We start from the raw sequence: 18,321 nt of genomic DNA on the forward strand, positions 1-18,321 counted from the left end.
AGGGTTATAATATTCAAAACGACCGCCCGGGTCGTTACATCTATCCTTATGCTCGCACATCCACCTCAACATCTTCATTTATGTTACCTTCATTTTCTGGACATGGGAGTTCTTGACTGGCCAATACTCTATCACATATAACATAGTCGGTCTCATCATCGCTCTATAGAACTTACCTTTAAGTTTTGATAGCACATTTCTTATCGCATAAAACACCGAATGCGAGTCTCCATTTCATTCATCCCGTTATAATACGATGTGTGACATGATTAATAAAATAAATTTTTACCTCATTCTATCCTTTAAATATGATGAATTAATATAATTTGATGTAAATATTGAATGTGAATAAGTATTTTCTCCTAGGAGGCACGCGGAGTGGGAGGAGGTGGATATTTACTTACTACGAAACATGTCACAACCCGAAATTCCCACCGTCGGGACCATGATGGCGCCTAATATTTTACTTGCTAGGCAAGCCAATGTTAAAGAATCATTAAACCAATTCTTATCTCATTCAGTAAATAATAATAATTAGCTAAGATAAAATATAATAAGTGCAGAATAATATAAAAACTGCCTTAATTACCACCACTCGGATCTGGAGTCACAATTCACGAGCATTCTAGAATTCACTACAAGTAATAGCCTGAGAGAAATACAATTATTTGAATGAAAGAAACAGTAAAACAGAAAAGATAGACGGGGACTTCAAGGTCTGTGAACGCCGACAGATCTACCTTGAGTCTCCGGATAGCGGGCCAAGAGCAAAACCTTGATCAACCCGAGCCAATACTAAAATATGCACAGAAAGTGCAGAGTGCAGTATCAGTACAACCGACCCCATGTACTGATAAGTGTCGAGCCTAACTTCGACGAATTAGTGACGAGGCTAAGGCAAGCACCTACAAATCAACATGTACAATTTAACGGTGTATATACAAATAACAGTAATGAAGTGCTAGACAACTGGGACAACCAATGTAGTATGAATCAACAGAAACAACGAATACAGTAAAGGAAAAAAATACACGGCATCACCCTTCGTGCTTTTACTCTCAATCTCACTATAAAATCAATAGAAACGGCAACGACATCACCCTTCGTGCATTAACTCTCATATCATGGCATGGCATCACCCTTCGTGCATTAACACTCACAATATGGCACGACATCACCCTTCGTGCTTTTACACTCACAATATAGTACGGCATCACCCTTCGTGCATTAACAGTCACAATATGGCACGGCATCACCTTTCGAGCTTTAACACTATCCCTTACCATAATGCAATGCATAAATAACAACATGGAGATAGAATAACAAGTATAAGCCTTACTTCAACATTTGGTTCCACAATATCAATCTCAACTTAGAAATAAATACTCAATTATTACCAGAAAATATGTAAACATGATAAGAACGATCAATTTAACAACACTAGTATAAACATGTAGCAATTAGGCATAGGAAAGAGATAATATAAGAAAACGGAAGAAGCATGGAAAACAGGTAAATTGACGTCGCATAAGTACCCGTCACCTCACATATACGTCGCTCACATGAATTTCACATAGTAAATAGTTTGAGGTTCCTAATTCCCTCAAGTCAAAGTTAGACACAACACTTACCTAACTCCGAAGGCTACTTAATTCTCAATCACAGCTTTTCCTCTAGAATTCACCTCCAAACCACTCGTATCTATTCAAAAATGACTCAATGATATCAAATATTGCTAAAGGAATCAATTATATTGCATAAATTAAATTTTTCAAATTTTCCTCCAAAAAGTCAAAAAATCGACCTCGGGCCCGCTTGGTCAAATCCCTAGGTTCGGACCAAAATCCATTTACCCATTCACCCCTGAGCCCGGATATATAATTAATTTTGGAATCAGACCTCAAATTGAAGTCTAAATCCTCAAATTTCTGAAATTCCTAGTTTCTACCCAAACCCCTAATTCTACCATGAAAACTTTAAATTTTAGGTTGATAATTCATAATATGTAATGGGTAATTGAAAGAAAATGGTTTAGAATCACTTACCAACACTTTGGGGAAGAAAACAACTCTTGAAAATCGCCTCTAGTCCATTTGGTTTTTGAGAAAATGAAATAAATGGCCAATTCCCGTTTTGATTCTGTTTTAAGTGTTGGGCGACAGTGTGCATCGCGTTTGTGAGGCCATTGTCGCGTTCGCGAAGAGCATTGGCTGCCAAGCCTTCACGTTCGGGAGACCGTGTTCGTATAGGCTACCCCCTGGACTTCGCGTTCGCGAGACATTGCTCGTATTCGCGATGAAGGAACGACCAACCCTACCCCAGGTCCCCAAGTGCTTCGCGTTCGCGATGAGCCGGTCGCTTTCGCGAAGGGTAAATCTCCCATCACTTCGCGTTCGCGACCAGGCCTTAGCGTTCGCGAAGAAAAGCTTTTCAGCCTCACCAGTTTACTCTTCGCGTTCGCGAGAGGACCTTCGTGAACGCGAAGAAGGACATGCCAGAACACCAGAATCTGTAGAAAACCAGATTTTCCAAAGTCCAAAACATCCTATGGCCTATCCGAAACTCACCCGAACCCTCGGGGCTCCAAACCAAACATGCACACAAGTCTAAAAATATAATACGAACTTGTTCGCACGATCAAATCGCCAAAATAACACCTAGAACTACGAATTTAGGACCAAATCAAATGATATTCTCAAGAACACTTTAAAATACCTATCTACTCAACTGGACGTCTGAATCACGTCAAATCAACTCCGTTTCTCACCAAATTTCACAGACAAGTCTTAAATATCATAATGAACCTGTACCAGACTCCGGAACCAAAATACGAACCCGGTACTAACAATGCCAAACATCACTCAATTCTTAAAAATAAATAATTTTCAAACTTTTAATTTTCATCAAAAATTCATAACTCGAGCTAGGGACCTCCAAATTTAATTTCGGGCATACGCCCATGTCTCATAATTCGATACGGACCCATTGGGACCATTAAAATACGGATCTGGACTCGTTTACCAAAAATATTGACCGAAATCAACTTAAATCAACTTTTAAGGCATAAATTCTTATTTTTATTAGTTTTTAACATATAAGCCTTCCGGGTCAATACCCAGACTGCGTACGCAAATCAAAGAGAGTAAAACTGAGATTTTTGAGGCTTAAGAGCACAGAATCAAATTGTAAAACATAAGATGTCCTTTTGGGTCATCACAAAACACTAACATATTAATCAGCTTGAAAGTCAAAGAGTTACTCATCTTAAAGTTCAGTAATATTGAGCAAATCACAGAATATGGTACTTTGCTTGATGTAGTTTTAGTTTTAAGTTCAATGTTATATGGTAAAGACTCTTTGACTTGAAATTAAAGGTTAATGGACTTCCATAGTGCCTCCTAAAGGTGGGGAATTATAACTAGAATTGATTTTATGCAAAGACGTATCTTATTTTTCAATGTTTCTAGAAGATGATTACGTCTAAATATTCGTCAATACATTAATCGTGCTATACTTTACAAGCTAATAATTACAACACAAGATCAAGAAAAGTTTTATTCGACCATGGTTTTTCCTTAGTTCCCAGCAATTAAAACAAAGAGGGAAAAATAGGCAGTTACTAAGTGGACATTTGGTTAGGAAACAACTTATCCGATGATTAATTATTTCAGGATTGTTATCTCACCCTCCCATAGGAATAAAAATAACACTATAATCCCAGGATATAGTGTTATACCGTGATTTTATCTCAACCAAACATGGGATAAACTCATCTCAAATTTAATCTCGAAATTAATTATCCCTTATCCCTCGTACCAAACGAACTCTAAATGTCTTTGAAGAGTATGTCTTGGTTCAAAATGAAAAGAGTAAATTTCTTTTTGAGTATAAGTTCGATGCACTGATGTAATTCTCTATATAAGGTAATTTTTTTTTTAAAAAGTGTTTTTTGGGGGGAGGGGGAGGGGGCGGGGGGAGCAATCTTTAATAACAGGCCAAAATACACAATAATAAAGTTACACTATCAATGTATATAACTTCAATCTTTTCTAGGATGTAATTAAACCTTGAGCATAAGAAAAATACTTTTGCCAAGATATATTTTGAACGTTGGAAGAGAAAAGAGTTATTAGTAATTTTCTCTTAAAAGAGTGGCTCAAAGTTTTAATTTGTAGTTTTACAATGGAGAAAATCTAAAATGTGCTCATAATTCTCCTAATGATGAAACTGACACATATGTGAATTGAATTGATAAATTTATGTGCCTTTTGGCGTTCGCTGGAAAATATTATTTGACAAACTTTTACTTACCATCTTTCAAAACATCATGCTGCTGAACACGAACAAAATGAGAAAAGATCGAGTTCATAGCTTACCCTAATAGAATATCGTAATTCACTATCTTGAATATAACACGTATTCATAGTAGGGGTGCTTATTGGGCGGATAATTATACTTAGCGGTTCGGTTAAATTGTTATCGGATTATAAATGTAGTAATCCGCTAGCCATCCAATAAGACAACGGGCGGATTTGTATCAGATTAACAATTATCGGGCAGCTTATCGGTTAAACCAAATAATTTTTTTTGAACAATAATTCAAGCAATACCAAGATTACACATACTGTCATTACACATATTAACCAAATTTGTAAAACCAGAAAGGCACATTCGTTCACTAATCAGTCAAACTTTCAAAAGGACATTCGTTCATAATCAATCAAAAGACAAAAGTTCAACCTTCGCCCTCAAAGCTCTGACGCTTAACTTAGCTAGAAGCTGTAATTCGATTCTGTAATATGCAAATAGATAAAGGTACAACATGTGGAAAAAATTAATATTCATATAAAATTGGGCAGTCACCTGTAATTGAATCAAGAAGTTAAAAAAAGAATAGTAATATACAAATAACAATGAGAACTAAAGACAGATAAACAATGGTACTTTATATACATAGGGGTAAAAGTGTAAATATAAAAATTCTTAACTTGTTAACGGTTTATCCGATAAGAAAATTGAGTAATTTGCCCCCAAACCATTAAGCTATTAATTATAAAATCTCGATCTTTTCCTCATCCATTATCCCGACAATCCGATACTAATGAGCCAATAAGTCATCGGTTTGGTTCGGTTCGGCTAACAGGTTCGGTTCGGTTAACGGTTTCTGTTCGATTTTGAACAACCCTAATTCACAGTGGTGGCAAAATGAATAAACGAAATAGTTATTCATCCATATTATCTATCTATAATATATTAAAAGCACGAAGGCCCTTAGCGAAATGTTGTTCAACTTTTTCACCCCTTTAAAATAGAGTTCATACTAAACAAAACAGTCATTTGATTATTTTCACATTTAATTAATTTTCTACTATTTAGGATCAATCATTTAATTATTAATCTAATACTTAGAACTTTTATTTTTCAGTTTCTTTTAGATCTAAAATTTCAAATACTTTCAACTAAAACTAGGAAAGTTTTCGTTACTCAACTAAAACTAAAAGAGTTTCGTCTTTCAACTAACTTAGGAAAATTTTATTCACTTTCAAAGGAAAGTATCGTAGGAAATATTTTAGTTAATTAACTTTCAACAGATTACTTCTTCAAAAAATATTAGGTAAAAACGTGCAATTTGATTTTGTTTTTGGTCTAGGAGTCTTTATTTTCTAATAAATCATTAAACTATACACAATTTTACTTTGTATAAATCATTTCATGTTTCAAATCATATACCCAAAAGTTTTTATAAAAGAAGCTACAATTCTACATTTTCATCATCAAAACTTTGCCTTGTTCGAGCAGCAACTATAAAATTAAGGACTTTCGGGTTCTTCTTTGAGCAATTTTTTTTATAGCAGTTGAATTTTACATTCATGCGTTTATATTGGTAGTTAAATTTTGCATTCACGTATTTATATTAATGATTAAATTTTGCATTCACGTATTCAACAAGTACATCTTTATTTTGGTATTCTTAATTGTGAAACTTGATTGAACATGAGCATGTTTGGCCAAAATCTCAAAATTTATTTATATTTTTAGTTGTTTTATAATTTTTACAATATTTCTTATTAATTAAAAAAAATAGAATAACTCATATTTTTCTTGCGAGAAAAAAAAAAGATCTTTGTCGGTTAGATGATCATGTGTGTGTTTTCTAGAATGAACTTAAGAATATATATTTCTCAAAAAGATTTTTTTTAAAAAAAACGCTGAAATCTTCAAGAGTTTATGTGCTCTTGATGAAAATAAAAAAAAACACGACAACTTGTGAAATTATAGTAATGAATAAATTTTAAGTTTAAAATATTGACTAAGATGATTGAGGACTTCTATTAACACTATTTCTTCATTTATTGAGTAGCTAAACAAAATCAATAATTATCATTTTTAGGAACTCATACTTTTTTCTTAAACTTATTTTATAACTCAAATATAATTAGTTAACACACACACACATATATATATATATATACACACACACACACACTCTCTCTTATTGAGACAAGATATGTGCGCGTATCGTATAACTAGTTCACTAAAAAATAGATAGGATAATGAACTTTTTAAAAATAATTAAATATGGATAAGAACCATATTATCTACTTAAAAATGGATAACCAAATATTCAAGAAGCCATGAATAATATGGATATCCATATTATTCGTCTGTTAACCCACTTTCTAGCCGTATTAATATGGGTCAGATCAGATATTTATCCATTTTTACATTATTTATTTTTTATTCGCTCATATTCGACCCGACCCGACCCGCCCAGTTTGCCTCCCCTACGTCTACACGTTGAAGAAGAGGTTGAGTCAATTCTCATTATTAAGTGTGTGATCGTCTCATCTACAAATTTAAGTTGTTAGATAGAGCATATTTTTTAAATTTAATTATGTATTCAACATGTCCATACATATGTATGCGAGCATGATTCTTTTTCGATAATCCAACCGGCAATCACGCATCAACGTGGGTGAAGTACACAAATAACCTCAAAGTGGATGGTCTTGAATTTTTGTCCCTCACTTGTCCCGTAGACAATACTTTTAACTTTTGCTCTTGAAGTTCTACCCATGGAGCAAGCGGGTCAAAAGTTAAAGACCGCCCCAAGAAGTGTCATAATTCTACAACGGAATCAGTAAAGATCACAAGCCCAAGCCCAAACTAAAAAGATTAGAAGCCCATTAGTGGCCTAAAGCGAAAAAGAGGGAAAAAATTATTTAACAGCAACTCCACCTATTTCCATTGGTCATTGGTTTGCCTATTTATATACGAAATCAAAATAACTCAAAGCGAACTAAACAAAGCAAATGCACACACCAAGACTTATATCTAATACTAGGGGTGGCTATTTGAGCCCAAACCTATTTGACCTGTCCAACACGCCCAAGGTTAGGCTGGTCATTGACTCGCTCATTTGTTGAACTCAGCTTATCTTGACCCGACTCATTCAATCCATCTAAAGTTAGATTGATTTTTAACCCAAATTGATCAATGAGTAATTTTGTTAAAATATTTTTAAAATAATTTTTATTTTATTTGATATGTTATATATGACCATAACAAAAGAAAAAAAGTCTTATTTGATTATTAACAATTGATAAGAAAACAATACACATTAATTGAAGCTTGGTAAGAGTTGGGTGGGTTGAGTTATGACTCAAATTTTAGTCCAACTTAACCCAACCCATCTCTTCCTAAGTTACTTTTAGGGCGGTCAATAATCCTCCCATTTATTGACTTAGCCAATTTTGACCCGCCCAAAATTAACTCAACCCGCCCATTTGACACCCCTATCTAATACTGATAATCTAAGTATAATGGCTTTTAGATATTCTCTTTTAGAAATTTAAAAAGATTAATACCCAACCTTATAATTCAAATGGATATAGAGGATTTGTATTAATTTGGGCAGTATAACACTATAACTAACATCATAAAAAAATTCACAGTTGTTAATAGTTGGTGCCTTTTCACAAGATGGTACTTTCACTTGACATAAAACTACATGGGATCATAAACTGACTAATTTTGCCAGCTTTTGGAACTACAAAGAATTGTTGATCATATCTCACTAGTAAGAAGAACAACCTAGTACATATTTAAGATGGTAGCTTGTTAGCTAAGTAGAGAGCAAGTTTCTCTCTTTGAGTTGAAGCAGATTTATCAGTAGAATCACCAATTTGTTGCCCATAATCAGGATCATGATGATGAGTTAGTGGCACTTTGTCGTCAACTCCATCGTTCAAATCGATGAGAATATTGTGCAGCAAGCAACATACAAGAATAATCCGTGGTAACTTATGCTTATCAGGCCTCCACATTACTCCTTGGATTATTTTCCATTTATCTTTTAACCTGGCTAAAGCCCTCTGTGCTACTTTCCTCGTTGCAAAATGTCGCTTATTGTAATCAGCTTGATAATCAGATAGTACGCGCCCAACATAAGGAGTAAGAAGCCATGGCAAAAGGGGAAAACCCGAGTCTCCAACGATGTATTCTCTCAGTTCTGTGTCATCTGAGAGCTTAATGTTCTTTCCGCTTAGCCTTTTTCCTTCTTCTGCGAGTTTGAAGAATCTTGAGCTTTTGAGCACCTCAGAGTCACTTAGACTTCCCGGCCAACCAGCGACAACATCAAGGAATCTCATATCAGGGTCAACAATTGCTTGCAAAAGCATACTGTGATTTTTTTCCAAATCAGACCAGATTTTACTTGAAGGGACGTCTGTCGATAGGCAAAACATGATATGTGTGGTGTCAATGGCACCACAACAATTGAGAAGGCCTCGGATATTTTCAAATTTCGATTTTATGTTTTTCATGTCTTCTTGATTTGAAGGCCAATGGATATGGTGAAGGGCTCTGTGTTCCATGGCTTCCACGAATCGCCAAGTTATCTGAGAGACAGTTGACTGATTTATTCCAAGAGACTCACCGACAGTTGAAAGTGAGTCGCCTGAACTCAGCCTTCTCAAAGCAACAGCAACTCGGTCATCTAGTGACAAAAACTTGCCGCTGAGATCAGTTAAGTTCGTAGGTTTTGCCATCATCTCTTCTTTCACAAGTGAACAGATGTAGTTAAATGTCTTCCTTGAAAGTTTGAACAGAGATTCAAATGTAACTGAACTTCGTTTCTGTACCGAAGTCCCTGAGAAGCAACAAACAGAAAGAGGGTCACATTTCATGGCTGTAAATTTGCTGAGACAAGATGTCAGGCCCTTAAATTGATGAATATTATCTCATCATAAAAGATAGAAGAATTCATCTTTTACCAAACTTAGTACTAGGCCTTTTTCTTGAAACTGTTTTACAACAGGACAACATTTCTCTTCAAAAATGTCCAATTGATTTTTTGATATTATATATTGGAAGAGCAGAAGCTTAGGAGCTAAGGAGACACATAACCATCATTTGCGCAGTATTTGAAATTTTCTTGTAGCTCTTTCACATTCATGTATCCACAATCTCTCCCTAAACGGTTACCTCTTTGCTATATACCAAAATTAATTGCATTGTTCGGAATCTAAAGCAAATGCCATTCACTTTAGCTCTCAAAGCTAGATTAAAACAGTCAAAAGAAGACACTAGTCCATAAAGCTATGCAGCAAGAGTCTTAAGCACTGCACCAGCATAGCATTAGTTCTCGTTGCTTAGCCTTAATACCGAAGTCCTCTTTCGAAAATTTCAACTCAATAGCTGAACCAAACGATCCTTGTATAGTTAAATATTGGAAGCTTACTAGAACTCTACAAGGATCGTTTGGTTCAGCTAATCGGATGAAATTTTCAAAAGAAGATGTTAAGGCTAAGAAATGAACTATCCTCTTAAAAAAGTTACCAATGCTTTTGAGATTGAACCCATTAACGACGAGTATGTAATATGTCAACTTTTTTGTCCTTGAGGCTGGCATTCCAACTAACTATTAAAAGTTTGGAAGTCGTAATTCAATGTCCTTTCTTGTTCCGTCCTTTAGTTGCCTGCCTTTAGTCTGCTCTCCATTTCTTCATCCCTAGTGAACTCTGTACTTTCTTTTTAAATCTTCACTCATCAAAAGCTACCATTGCAGAATCAAAGACCATAAGATCCCAAGCACATGTACATAGAAAGGAATCTGCTTGGAAGCTCATCGTCAAGCTTATTTAGCTACTAAGAAGAGCTTGAGCATAGAACTTAAGGGGTTAAAGCAAAAGAAAGCACTTATGAATTACTACTGCTCATGAGATAGAAATACAGCAGCACACCACCTAATACAGCAGCACACCACTTCGAACACATAATAAGCATAGCATCTGAGTTCAAAGTATTGATACCCCTAAGCTTAAGCTTACAATAATCTGTAGAAGAGACCATTGCCTAATGAAATTAACATCATATCATTTGATAGATCTTACCTTTGCAGGGAACATTTCCAGCACTCTGCTCATTCGTAAAGTCAAAACCTATATAGGTAATCTATACCTAAGCATTGACACCAGAAACCACAAAATGTACTCTTTATATGCTTATCCACAATTGTTTTCCTTGCGAAGTCTATAAATATGCATTTTTCTGTCAGTGCGATTAAGAGAAGGGGAAGAGGAAAAACTGATTCCATTGTCAGTCAGATGCATGTTCCATCGTAAAGTGACTAGACAAGAGGCCCTACCAGACGACAAGCATGAGACAAATAATCACTTAGACAGGTTGAGAAGATATGAACCTTAATCAACCATTGCAGGACATTTCCAATTGATTTGTACTTCATCCGCTCCATCGTTAAAACATGGTTCAGGTGTAACAAGGCAAGGGAAGGGAAGCTACTTCATATATAATGCCAGTTTGTTCCCTCATTTCGATCTTCTCGATCTAATTTTTCTATTCATCTTTCAAGGGACAAACAGAACTATATACATTTTTATAGGATCTCTTTGTTTTTTGTTTTTTTTGTTTTTATATAAAGACTTTTTCGGAGCTGCTCATGTGTGCTGCAAACTAAATAATTCTAAATTTGCTACCAGGATATGATGCAGTCTGTTTTTTAAAGCCCGAACAAATAACAACAGAGAATAAGCTAAGATGAAGCAATTGTATTAGCTTGAACAGCCAAACAATAGCTACACAATTCTAATGAAAATCATAAGTAATCCATAATGAAATAGTTGAATTTCCATATAATACCACTAAGATTTAGATTTACAAATCTGGTACGAAAATAAATACAACAAGTTATAGGAAGCTAAATAATTGGAAGGGAAAGAAAAGTTTATTCGCAGTATAGTGAATTGTTGTGATGTCCATGATGGAGGGAGATCTAATGAGTGCGGGGCAAAGAGAATGACTAGTAGGCTTATAGGCTAGCAAGCTTCCGAATAACGGGTGCGTATAACACCTTAGGCAAATCCAACGTCGGAAAGAGAGAGGGACATAAAGTGTCATAAACAGCACCCCAGTTCATCTCGTACGTACGCTTTGGACTCGATGTGGCATAGCCAAAGGACAAATCCATGAGTCTGTTGATATAAAGCTGATACGTGCCATGAGTTTGAATTATGACAATGGTACTAATGGTAAAAGACCAAAAGTAAACGCAAAATCAACGGTAAATAGTGTATGTCTCCCAAATTTCCTAACGTTGAGCACCCTATCATGTCAATAAGAAAAGTCAAACTCAAATTATGAAGTAAACCTGACTTCTATATCCTTTTGATCAGTTATTTATATATCAAAATTTCCAACACCTCATCTTTAACTATTCAACAAAATTTAGTGATACTTTACATATATATATATATATATATATATATACACACACACCTATGCTACATGTCGAAAATATTGTGTTCCGTTGAACACGATAGATACATGCTACATCCAAAATAAATAAATAAAAATATCAGTTTTAAGCTTTTAGAATAAGGATCACACAACAATCTTGGATTCGAGTCTCACTATCACTATTCAATGAACACAAACGTATTTTCATGTTTTTAACCAAAAAAAATAAAAGAATCAAGCTCGATATCTTGAATAAATAAATAAATAAAAAACATCTCGTCTCGACGGTCACACAATCCAACACACTCCTCATCTTTTTTGCTTCATTTCTCTCGCACAAATGAGAGGTTCCCAACTAGCCAACTCCATTGTCCAAGTAGTAGAAACAAACCCAGAATAAAAACGAGAGCAGAAATCAATTCAACAAAACTCAAAGTTGACCCTCGTCCAAAATTTATTCCAAAACACAACAAAATACCAAACAGAACAAAAATGCAGCATCAAAAATAACACGAACAAAACAGCACAAATCAAGAAAGTACATACATGCACATAAGCAAAAATATTAATTTCTGAAAAAAATAAATGTTGAAAGTTGTGTACCAGAAATCCTTTTGGAAAAGCCGTCCCACCAATCTGAAGAACAAGGTTGAGATAACGGGGAATGAAGAAGGGTATAATGGTCCACATCTTTGTCTGCCTTCTTCTTCCTCTTTAACCCCCTTATGGGTCCCATTAAAACTTAAACCCAGTTGATTTAAAAGCCAAAAACTTTATTTCTACAGGCCCAAAAGAAGAGAACTTGAGAAAATGGGTTATGGTTGGAAGAAGGAATACTAACAGATGGTGCTATTTGTGAAAGCTTATAGAGGAAGAAGAAGAAGAAGGTGACGCTGATGTAGAGTCGTAGAGCAGAGAGTGGAGAAAAGAGGAGAGGCTGAGGGGCTAATTGTAAATTTAGATTATAGTCTTACAGAAGCATGCAGTTATATATGCCTCCGTTTCCATTAAAAGACATTGGTGCACTTATTATTTTGTTAGAAAACAAATTATACAGGGATAATAATGTAAAAATTATAATATGACAATTAAATAATCAAAAAAATTATTAAATATTTTTTTTTTTAATATTTCATTCATTAGATTTAAAATAAAATATATGATTTATAATATAAAGTGTGTGTTTGATTCTATAATAAATAAGTTAGAAAGTTGAATAAGCATTATTTCAAATTTTATCTTGGACTTCCTAAACTACTTTTTTTTGTTTCCAACCCGATGTCAGATATCCGCATTGACACCCGATTAAATAATGTTTTGATCCGAAAAGTCTCACATTTGGGGTAAAGTGTTCCCTAATAAAAGTGACTTCATATCCAAGGGCTTGAACCCGAAACGTCTGGTTAAGAATGAAGGAGTACTTACAACTCCACCACAACCCTTGTTGAATTTGGAGAAAAGCTAGTTGTCCGGAGATTAGCTACTCCAATGTTGTTATGCCACATTAAATATGGTATAAAACTAATACCAAAATTATGATATAACTAATCCCTAAATTACTATCATTTGCTATGAATCAAACAACTTAAGGGTCGTTTGGCTATAAGGACAGGCGATAATAATTTTGAGATAAAATATGAGATTATTTTATTTGAGTTGAATTTTTTATCTCGGTATAAAAAATTACGGGATTGTTTATACATTAATTGTGGTATTATTTTTTATACCACACACATGTAAGATATCATCAGGGGTTTATCAATCCCGGGATACAATAATAAAGTGGCAAAGATGACCTTCTCCAAAACTTTTTTCTCAAAGTCCTTTACAAAACAAGGTTAAAATTGAAAATAAAAAAATTATTTAAGTTATCTAGTGTAAAACCAATCATATTTTTTTTTTATTTTACGCCATATATCTCTTTTTAGTCAAAATGAACCAAACATGTACCGATAAAAATATATCTATTATTAATCATGTCATTTATTTAATCCACAAATTCTAATATCACATTATAATCTCAATATAAATTGTCCCCCTTAAACGAGTATAACGAGTGTTTGGTTTGGTATATTAAAAAATAATTACGGTATAAAATCTTGTCAAACTTCTTTATAAAACTCATCCTTTATAACAACAATAAGTTTTCTTTCGAGTAATTTTCGTGCATAGGTGTATTCAGGATTTTAGGTTTATGGGTTCAACTCTATACAAAAGTTATTAGGTTCAGAACCAGTAGCTATTGAACTGGATCCGCCCCTGTTTTCATGTTATCTTGTAACAATCTTTCGCTAAAACCACCCAGAATATAAAAGAGCAGAAATCAATTTAATATTACTCAAAGTTGACCCTCGTCCAAAATTTTCACTAAGAGACGACTAGAATCCAAAACAAACACAACCCCAATCAAATATAGAGAACAAAAATGCAGCATATATCAGACATAACATGAAGGAAACAGAACAAATCAAGAAACTACATGCACTGAAACAAAATATATATATTTCCAAAGTTTAGTGTTTAAAAGATGTACCAGAAATCCTTTTGGAGAAGTCGTCCCACCAATCTGAAGGACAAGGTTGAGACAACAGAGAACTAACAGGGGTATATTGGTCAACATCCGTGTATGCCTTCTTCTTCCTCTTTAACCTCCTTATTATGGGTCCCATTGAAACTTAACCCAAATGATTCAAAGCCAAAAGGAGTACTTTTCTAAACTCCAAAAGGAAAGAACTTGCGAAAATGGCCAAATGGGTAATGTTAAATGAAGGAGTACTAGCAGATGGTGCTATTTGTGAAAAGCCATATGGAGAAAAAGAAGCAGCAGAAGAAAGTGACTCTTGCGGCAGAGTCGCAGAGCTGAGTTGGAGAAAAGAGGAGGGGCTGAGGGGCCAATTGTAAATTAGTTTGGGTTTAAAGAAGCATGTAGTAATATATACGGTGAGAATTATATAACAACAATTCACTATAAAAGCCAAGCTTTTTCGTAACCAATTTTTATGTTATGTTATAATATATGTTCTCTATAACAACATTTCGCTATAATATCCAAAAATATTCAGAATAAACGACGATGTTATAGAGAGTTTTGACTGTACCTCATTTTCGACAAAATACAGGCCAAAACTAATCGCATTTATTAGCCCAAAAAACATATAAAATATGTTTATTTTTTGTATATAATACACATACATACCAAAAAAAAACTTGTCGGTTATTATTTTTTGAAGCGGATAAAAATATATATTTCTCTTTTAACACTTTTATACATTAAAGATATTGATTCCGCGCAAAAATAAGATTTAATAAAGTGAAAATTATTTCAATTATGTAAATGACTATCGATTATATTATTAAAAAAATGACTATGATATTTAACCTACTACATCGATTACATTTTGAATAGTGTAAACGCTTCTTTGTTTGCCCGTATTGCATTGTACTCTGCATAAAAGACTTCCTTAACACCCATAAAACTTGGAGGCACTCAATAATGCTAACCAAATATTATATCTAACATCTCAAACTTGGTATCGTATCTTAACCTCAATTGTCACTTATTCAAAATTAGACAAATGTTTTTAAGTTCGAAAGGAGTCACTTGGTCTAAAGTTTACGACAACGACGACGGTTCAGTAAAATCCTATAAGGGTAGTGTGTACGCAGACCTTACCTCTATCCGAAGGGGTAGAGAGGCTGTTTCCGATAGACCCTCAGCTTAAAAAGACGAAAAGAGACAATATATCAGTATTATCAAGAAAAAACTATAGAAATAATAACAACATCACAAGAACCAGTAAATAGATGGAAATCAAACAATAACCAGTAAATAAGGCCCGACACTATAAAAATGAAAGAGTAGTGTGAACACAACATTGACCACTAGCAGTCTAAGTCCTATCACACTAGCCTCACACTGGTACGAGTTAAAAATATGCTCAACTACCTCCTAACCTAAAACCTTAATGCTCGACCTCCACAACTTCCTATTGAGGGCCATGTCCTCGGATATCTGAAGCCTCGCCATATCCCGCCTGATCACCTCTCCCCAATACTTCTTAGGTCACCCTCTACCTCTCCTTGTACCCACCAACACCAACCGCTCACACCTCCTTACCGAGGCATCTGGACTTCTTCTCTATACGTGCCCGAACCATCTGAGCCTCGCTTCCCGTATCTTGTCATCTATGGGAGTCACGCCCACCTTCTCTCGAATATCTTCATTCCTAGTCTTATCCATCCTAGTATGCCCGCACATCCACCTCAACATCCTTATTTTTGCTACTTTCATCTTCTGGATATATGAGTTCTTAACTGGCTAACACTCAGCCCCATACAACATGGCCGATCTAACCACCGGTCTATAAAACACTTGGTCTAAAGTTTAAAATTCAAAATTAATGTTCAGGTCACAAATCTAATTTTTTAGAAAGTAGCCAACATCTGAATACAAGACCCCAAAAGTAGCAACCAGATATGAATAACAATGATGATACAGAAGAATAAAGGGTGATTTGCCCCAAAACAATTGCACAAATATGATACTTTTTGGGATGGCCTTTAACTTTTGACTCTCCTCTCCTTCCCCCTTCCCCCGCTCCCTTGTTTGCTCCATAGATAGAACTTCAAGGTCGAAAATTAAAAGTGTTGTCCATGGGGCAAGCGAGGGACAATATTTTTAAAATTTGAAGTTCTGCCCATGAGGCAAACGGGAAAAATATTCAAGACCATCCACTTCGAGGGCTATTAATAAGATGTGTGGCAATCAAAATAGATTCACCCCAATATGACATAGGCAGCCTGGATTGGAACATTAACCCTCTTGCAATCTCTAAAAAGTGTTTATGCTTCCTCTCAATAATCCCATTATGTTGAAGAGTTGCTACACAAGACAGTTGGTACAGAATTCCTTCTAAATGTAGAAAGGCTACCTTTTGTGTGCTTACCCCAATTCTAGTGCATTGTCAGATCTTATCATTCTGACTTTCACATTGAATTGCCTTTCAACCACAGACAAAAAAGATTTAAGCATAAGAAAAGCATTGTTTTTAGTACTTAATAAGAATGTCCATGTTCCTCTACTATAGTCATCTACTATAATAAGAAAATATCTGAATCAATTATAGGTATTGAACTTATAAAGGCCCTATGGTCTACATGTATAAGGTCAAAAATATGTTTGGATTTGTTGCTACTGACAGGAAAAGGATTCCTGATTTGTTTAGCCTTAGAACAAACATCACAAATAAATTCAGAGTTTGACTCATAATGAAGTAAATCTAAATGTTTCATTGCTAAAAATAGGAGATGTTCAAATCTTACATGCCAAAGCTTAACATTAGGAGTAGCATTAACATGAACTGGACTAGACGCTGATTATGCAGGATATCTGGTGGACAGGAAAAGCACGTCTGGAATGGCACATTTCCTGGGTTCTTGCCTAATCTCATGGGGTACAAGGAAGCAAAACTCAGTGGCACTCTCAACTGCAGAAGCAGAATATGTAGCAGCTGCTTCTTGCTGTGCTCAATCACTGTGGATCAAGCAGCAGCTGGAAGACTTTGGAGTGTTCTCAAATTGTGTGCCTCTCCTATGCGACAATACAAGTGCACTCAATATGGCCAAAATCCAGTCCAACATAAGAGAACCAAGCACATTGATGTGTGTCATCACTTTCTCAGAGACAATGTTGAAAAGGGGTTCATTTGCATAAAATTCTGCAGCACAGAAGATCGGATTGCAAACATATTTACCAAGGCCTTGAGTAGAGAACATTTTGAAAGAAATCGCCTGGCACTGGGTTGATAAAGCCCAACTGAGAACCTGGTCCGTCGATGATTGGCTATGAAAGAAATGTTCAGGTAAATTAGTTAAAAGTGTTTTCTGGCAAAGTCTAACTCATCTCTATACCGTTACGGGTATACACGCATGATGATTACATAGCAAATAGGCAGTTGATGCAGTACGCGCTGGTAAAAAGGGCAAAGCTTACAGATGCAGGATTAGTCAGGGAACCTGGTTCTCATGACATAGGTTAGTAGTTTCTTTGTTCTCTCATGCACAATTTTGAACGGTTAAAATAATTGCCACGTTATCAGTGTGTCATTCTCTTTTCTTTGCATCTTGTGAACCCAAACATCTCACCCGTTAGAAGTCGAGCCGACTCCCAAAACTGCCGCCTTTTCTTAACTGGTCCCTCATCAATCTTAAATACATCTATCACTGTCACAACTCTTCACATCAAACATTAAAATTTTCCTTCTTCTTTCTCTCTTTCAAACTATCCATCTCTTCTCCTCAACTTATCACTTCTCTCCATGGCTGAAAATTACGAAACCTCAAGTGTTCCAAGTGACACCCTCATTGAGTCCTCAGCCATTCAACCACCGATTTTAGACTCCTCCCTCGACACCACTGCTAGCCAAAACCCTAGGGAAGAGTCACTCCCACACTCTATCTCCTCTCCTACCCAATCGAGTTCTGGTTCTCATAGGAGTCGCAAAATCACAACTCCTAAAAGATTTGTAGTTACAAGTTCTCCTCCTGCCTCACCGGAAAAACTGG

General features: G+C 35.3%; 1 protein-coding gene across 2 annotated transcripts; it reads right to left on the reverse strand.

Moving 5' to 3' along the window:
* Nucleotides 1-8,017: 8,017 nt before the first annotated feature.
* Nucleotides 8,018-14,639, reverse strand: LOC104090163 (protein ALP1-like). Of its 2 annotated transcripts, none has more exons than XM_009595220.4 (2): nucleotides 14,291-14,639; nucleotides 8,018-9,151 (listed from the first exon to the last, which is right to left on the reverse strand). In XM_009595220.4, exons 1-2 carry the CDS (start codon nucleotides 14,424-14,426, stop codon nucleotides 8,106-8,108), a joined length of 1,182 nt encoding a protein of 393 aa, XP_009593515.1. In that variant the 5' UTR covers nucleotides 14,427-14,639; the 3' UTR covers nucleotides 8,018-8,105. The 2 variants fall into 2 exon arrangements, with proteins under 2 accessions (XP_009593515.1, XP_009593519.1); XM_009595224.4 differs by lacking the exon at nucleotides 14,291-14,639 and adding an exon at nucleotides 12,361-12,719.
* Nucleotides 14,640-18,321: the final 3,682 nt, after the last annotated feature.

This window comes from Nicotiana tomentosiformis, chromosome 5 (genome assembly GCF_000390325.3).
Source record: "Nicotiana tomentosiformis chromosome 5, ASM39032v3, whole genome shotgun sequence".
Classification (NCBI taxonomy): Eukaryota; Viridiplantae; Streptophyta; class Magnoliopsida; order Solanales; family Solanaceae; genus Nicotiana; species Nicotiana tomentosiformis.

Bases quoted from the DNA above. Each gene is read 5' to 3' on its own strand.
- LOC104090163 (XM_009595220.4), bottom strand. From the start codon at position 14,426: ATGGGACCCATAATAAGGAGGTTAAAGAGGAAGAAGAAGGCATACACG. The intron at 9,152-14,290 runs GTACATCTTTTA...GTTGCTTCTCAG, and splicing joins CTTCTCCAAAAGGATTTCTG to GGACTTCGGTACAGAAACGA.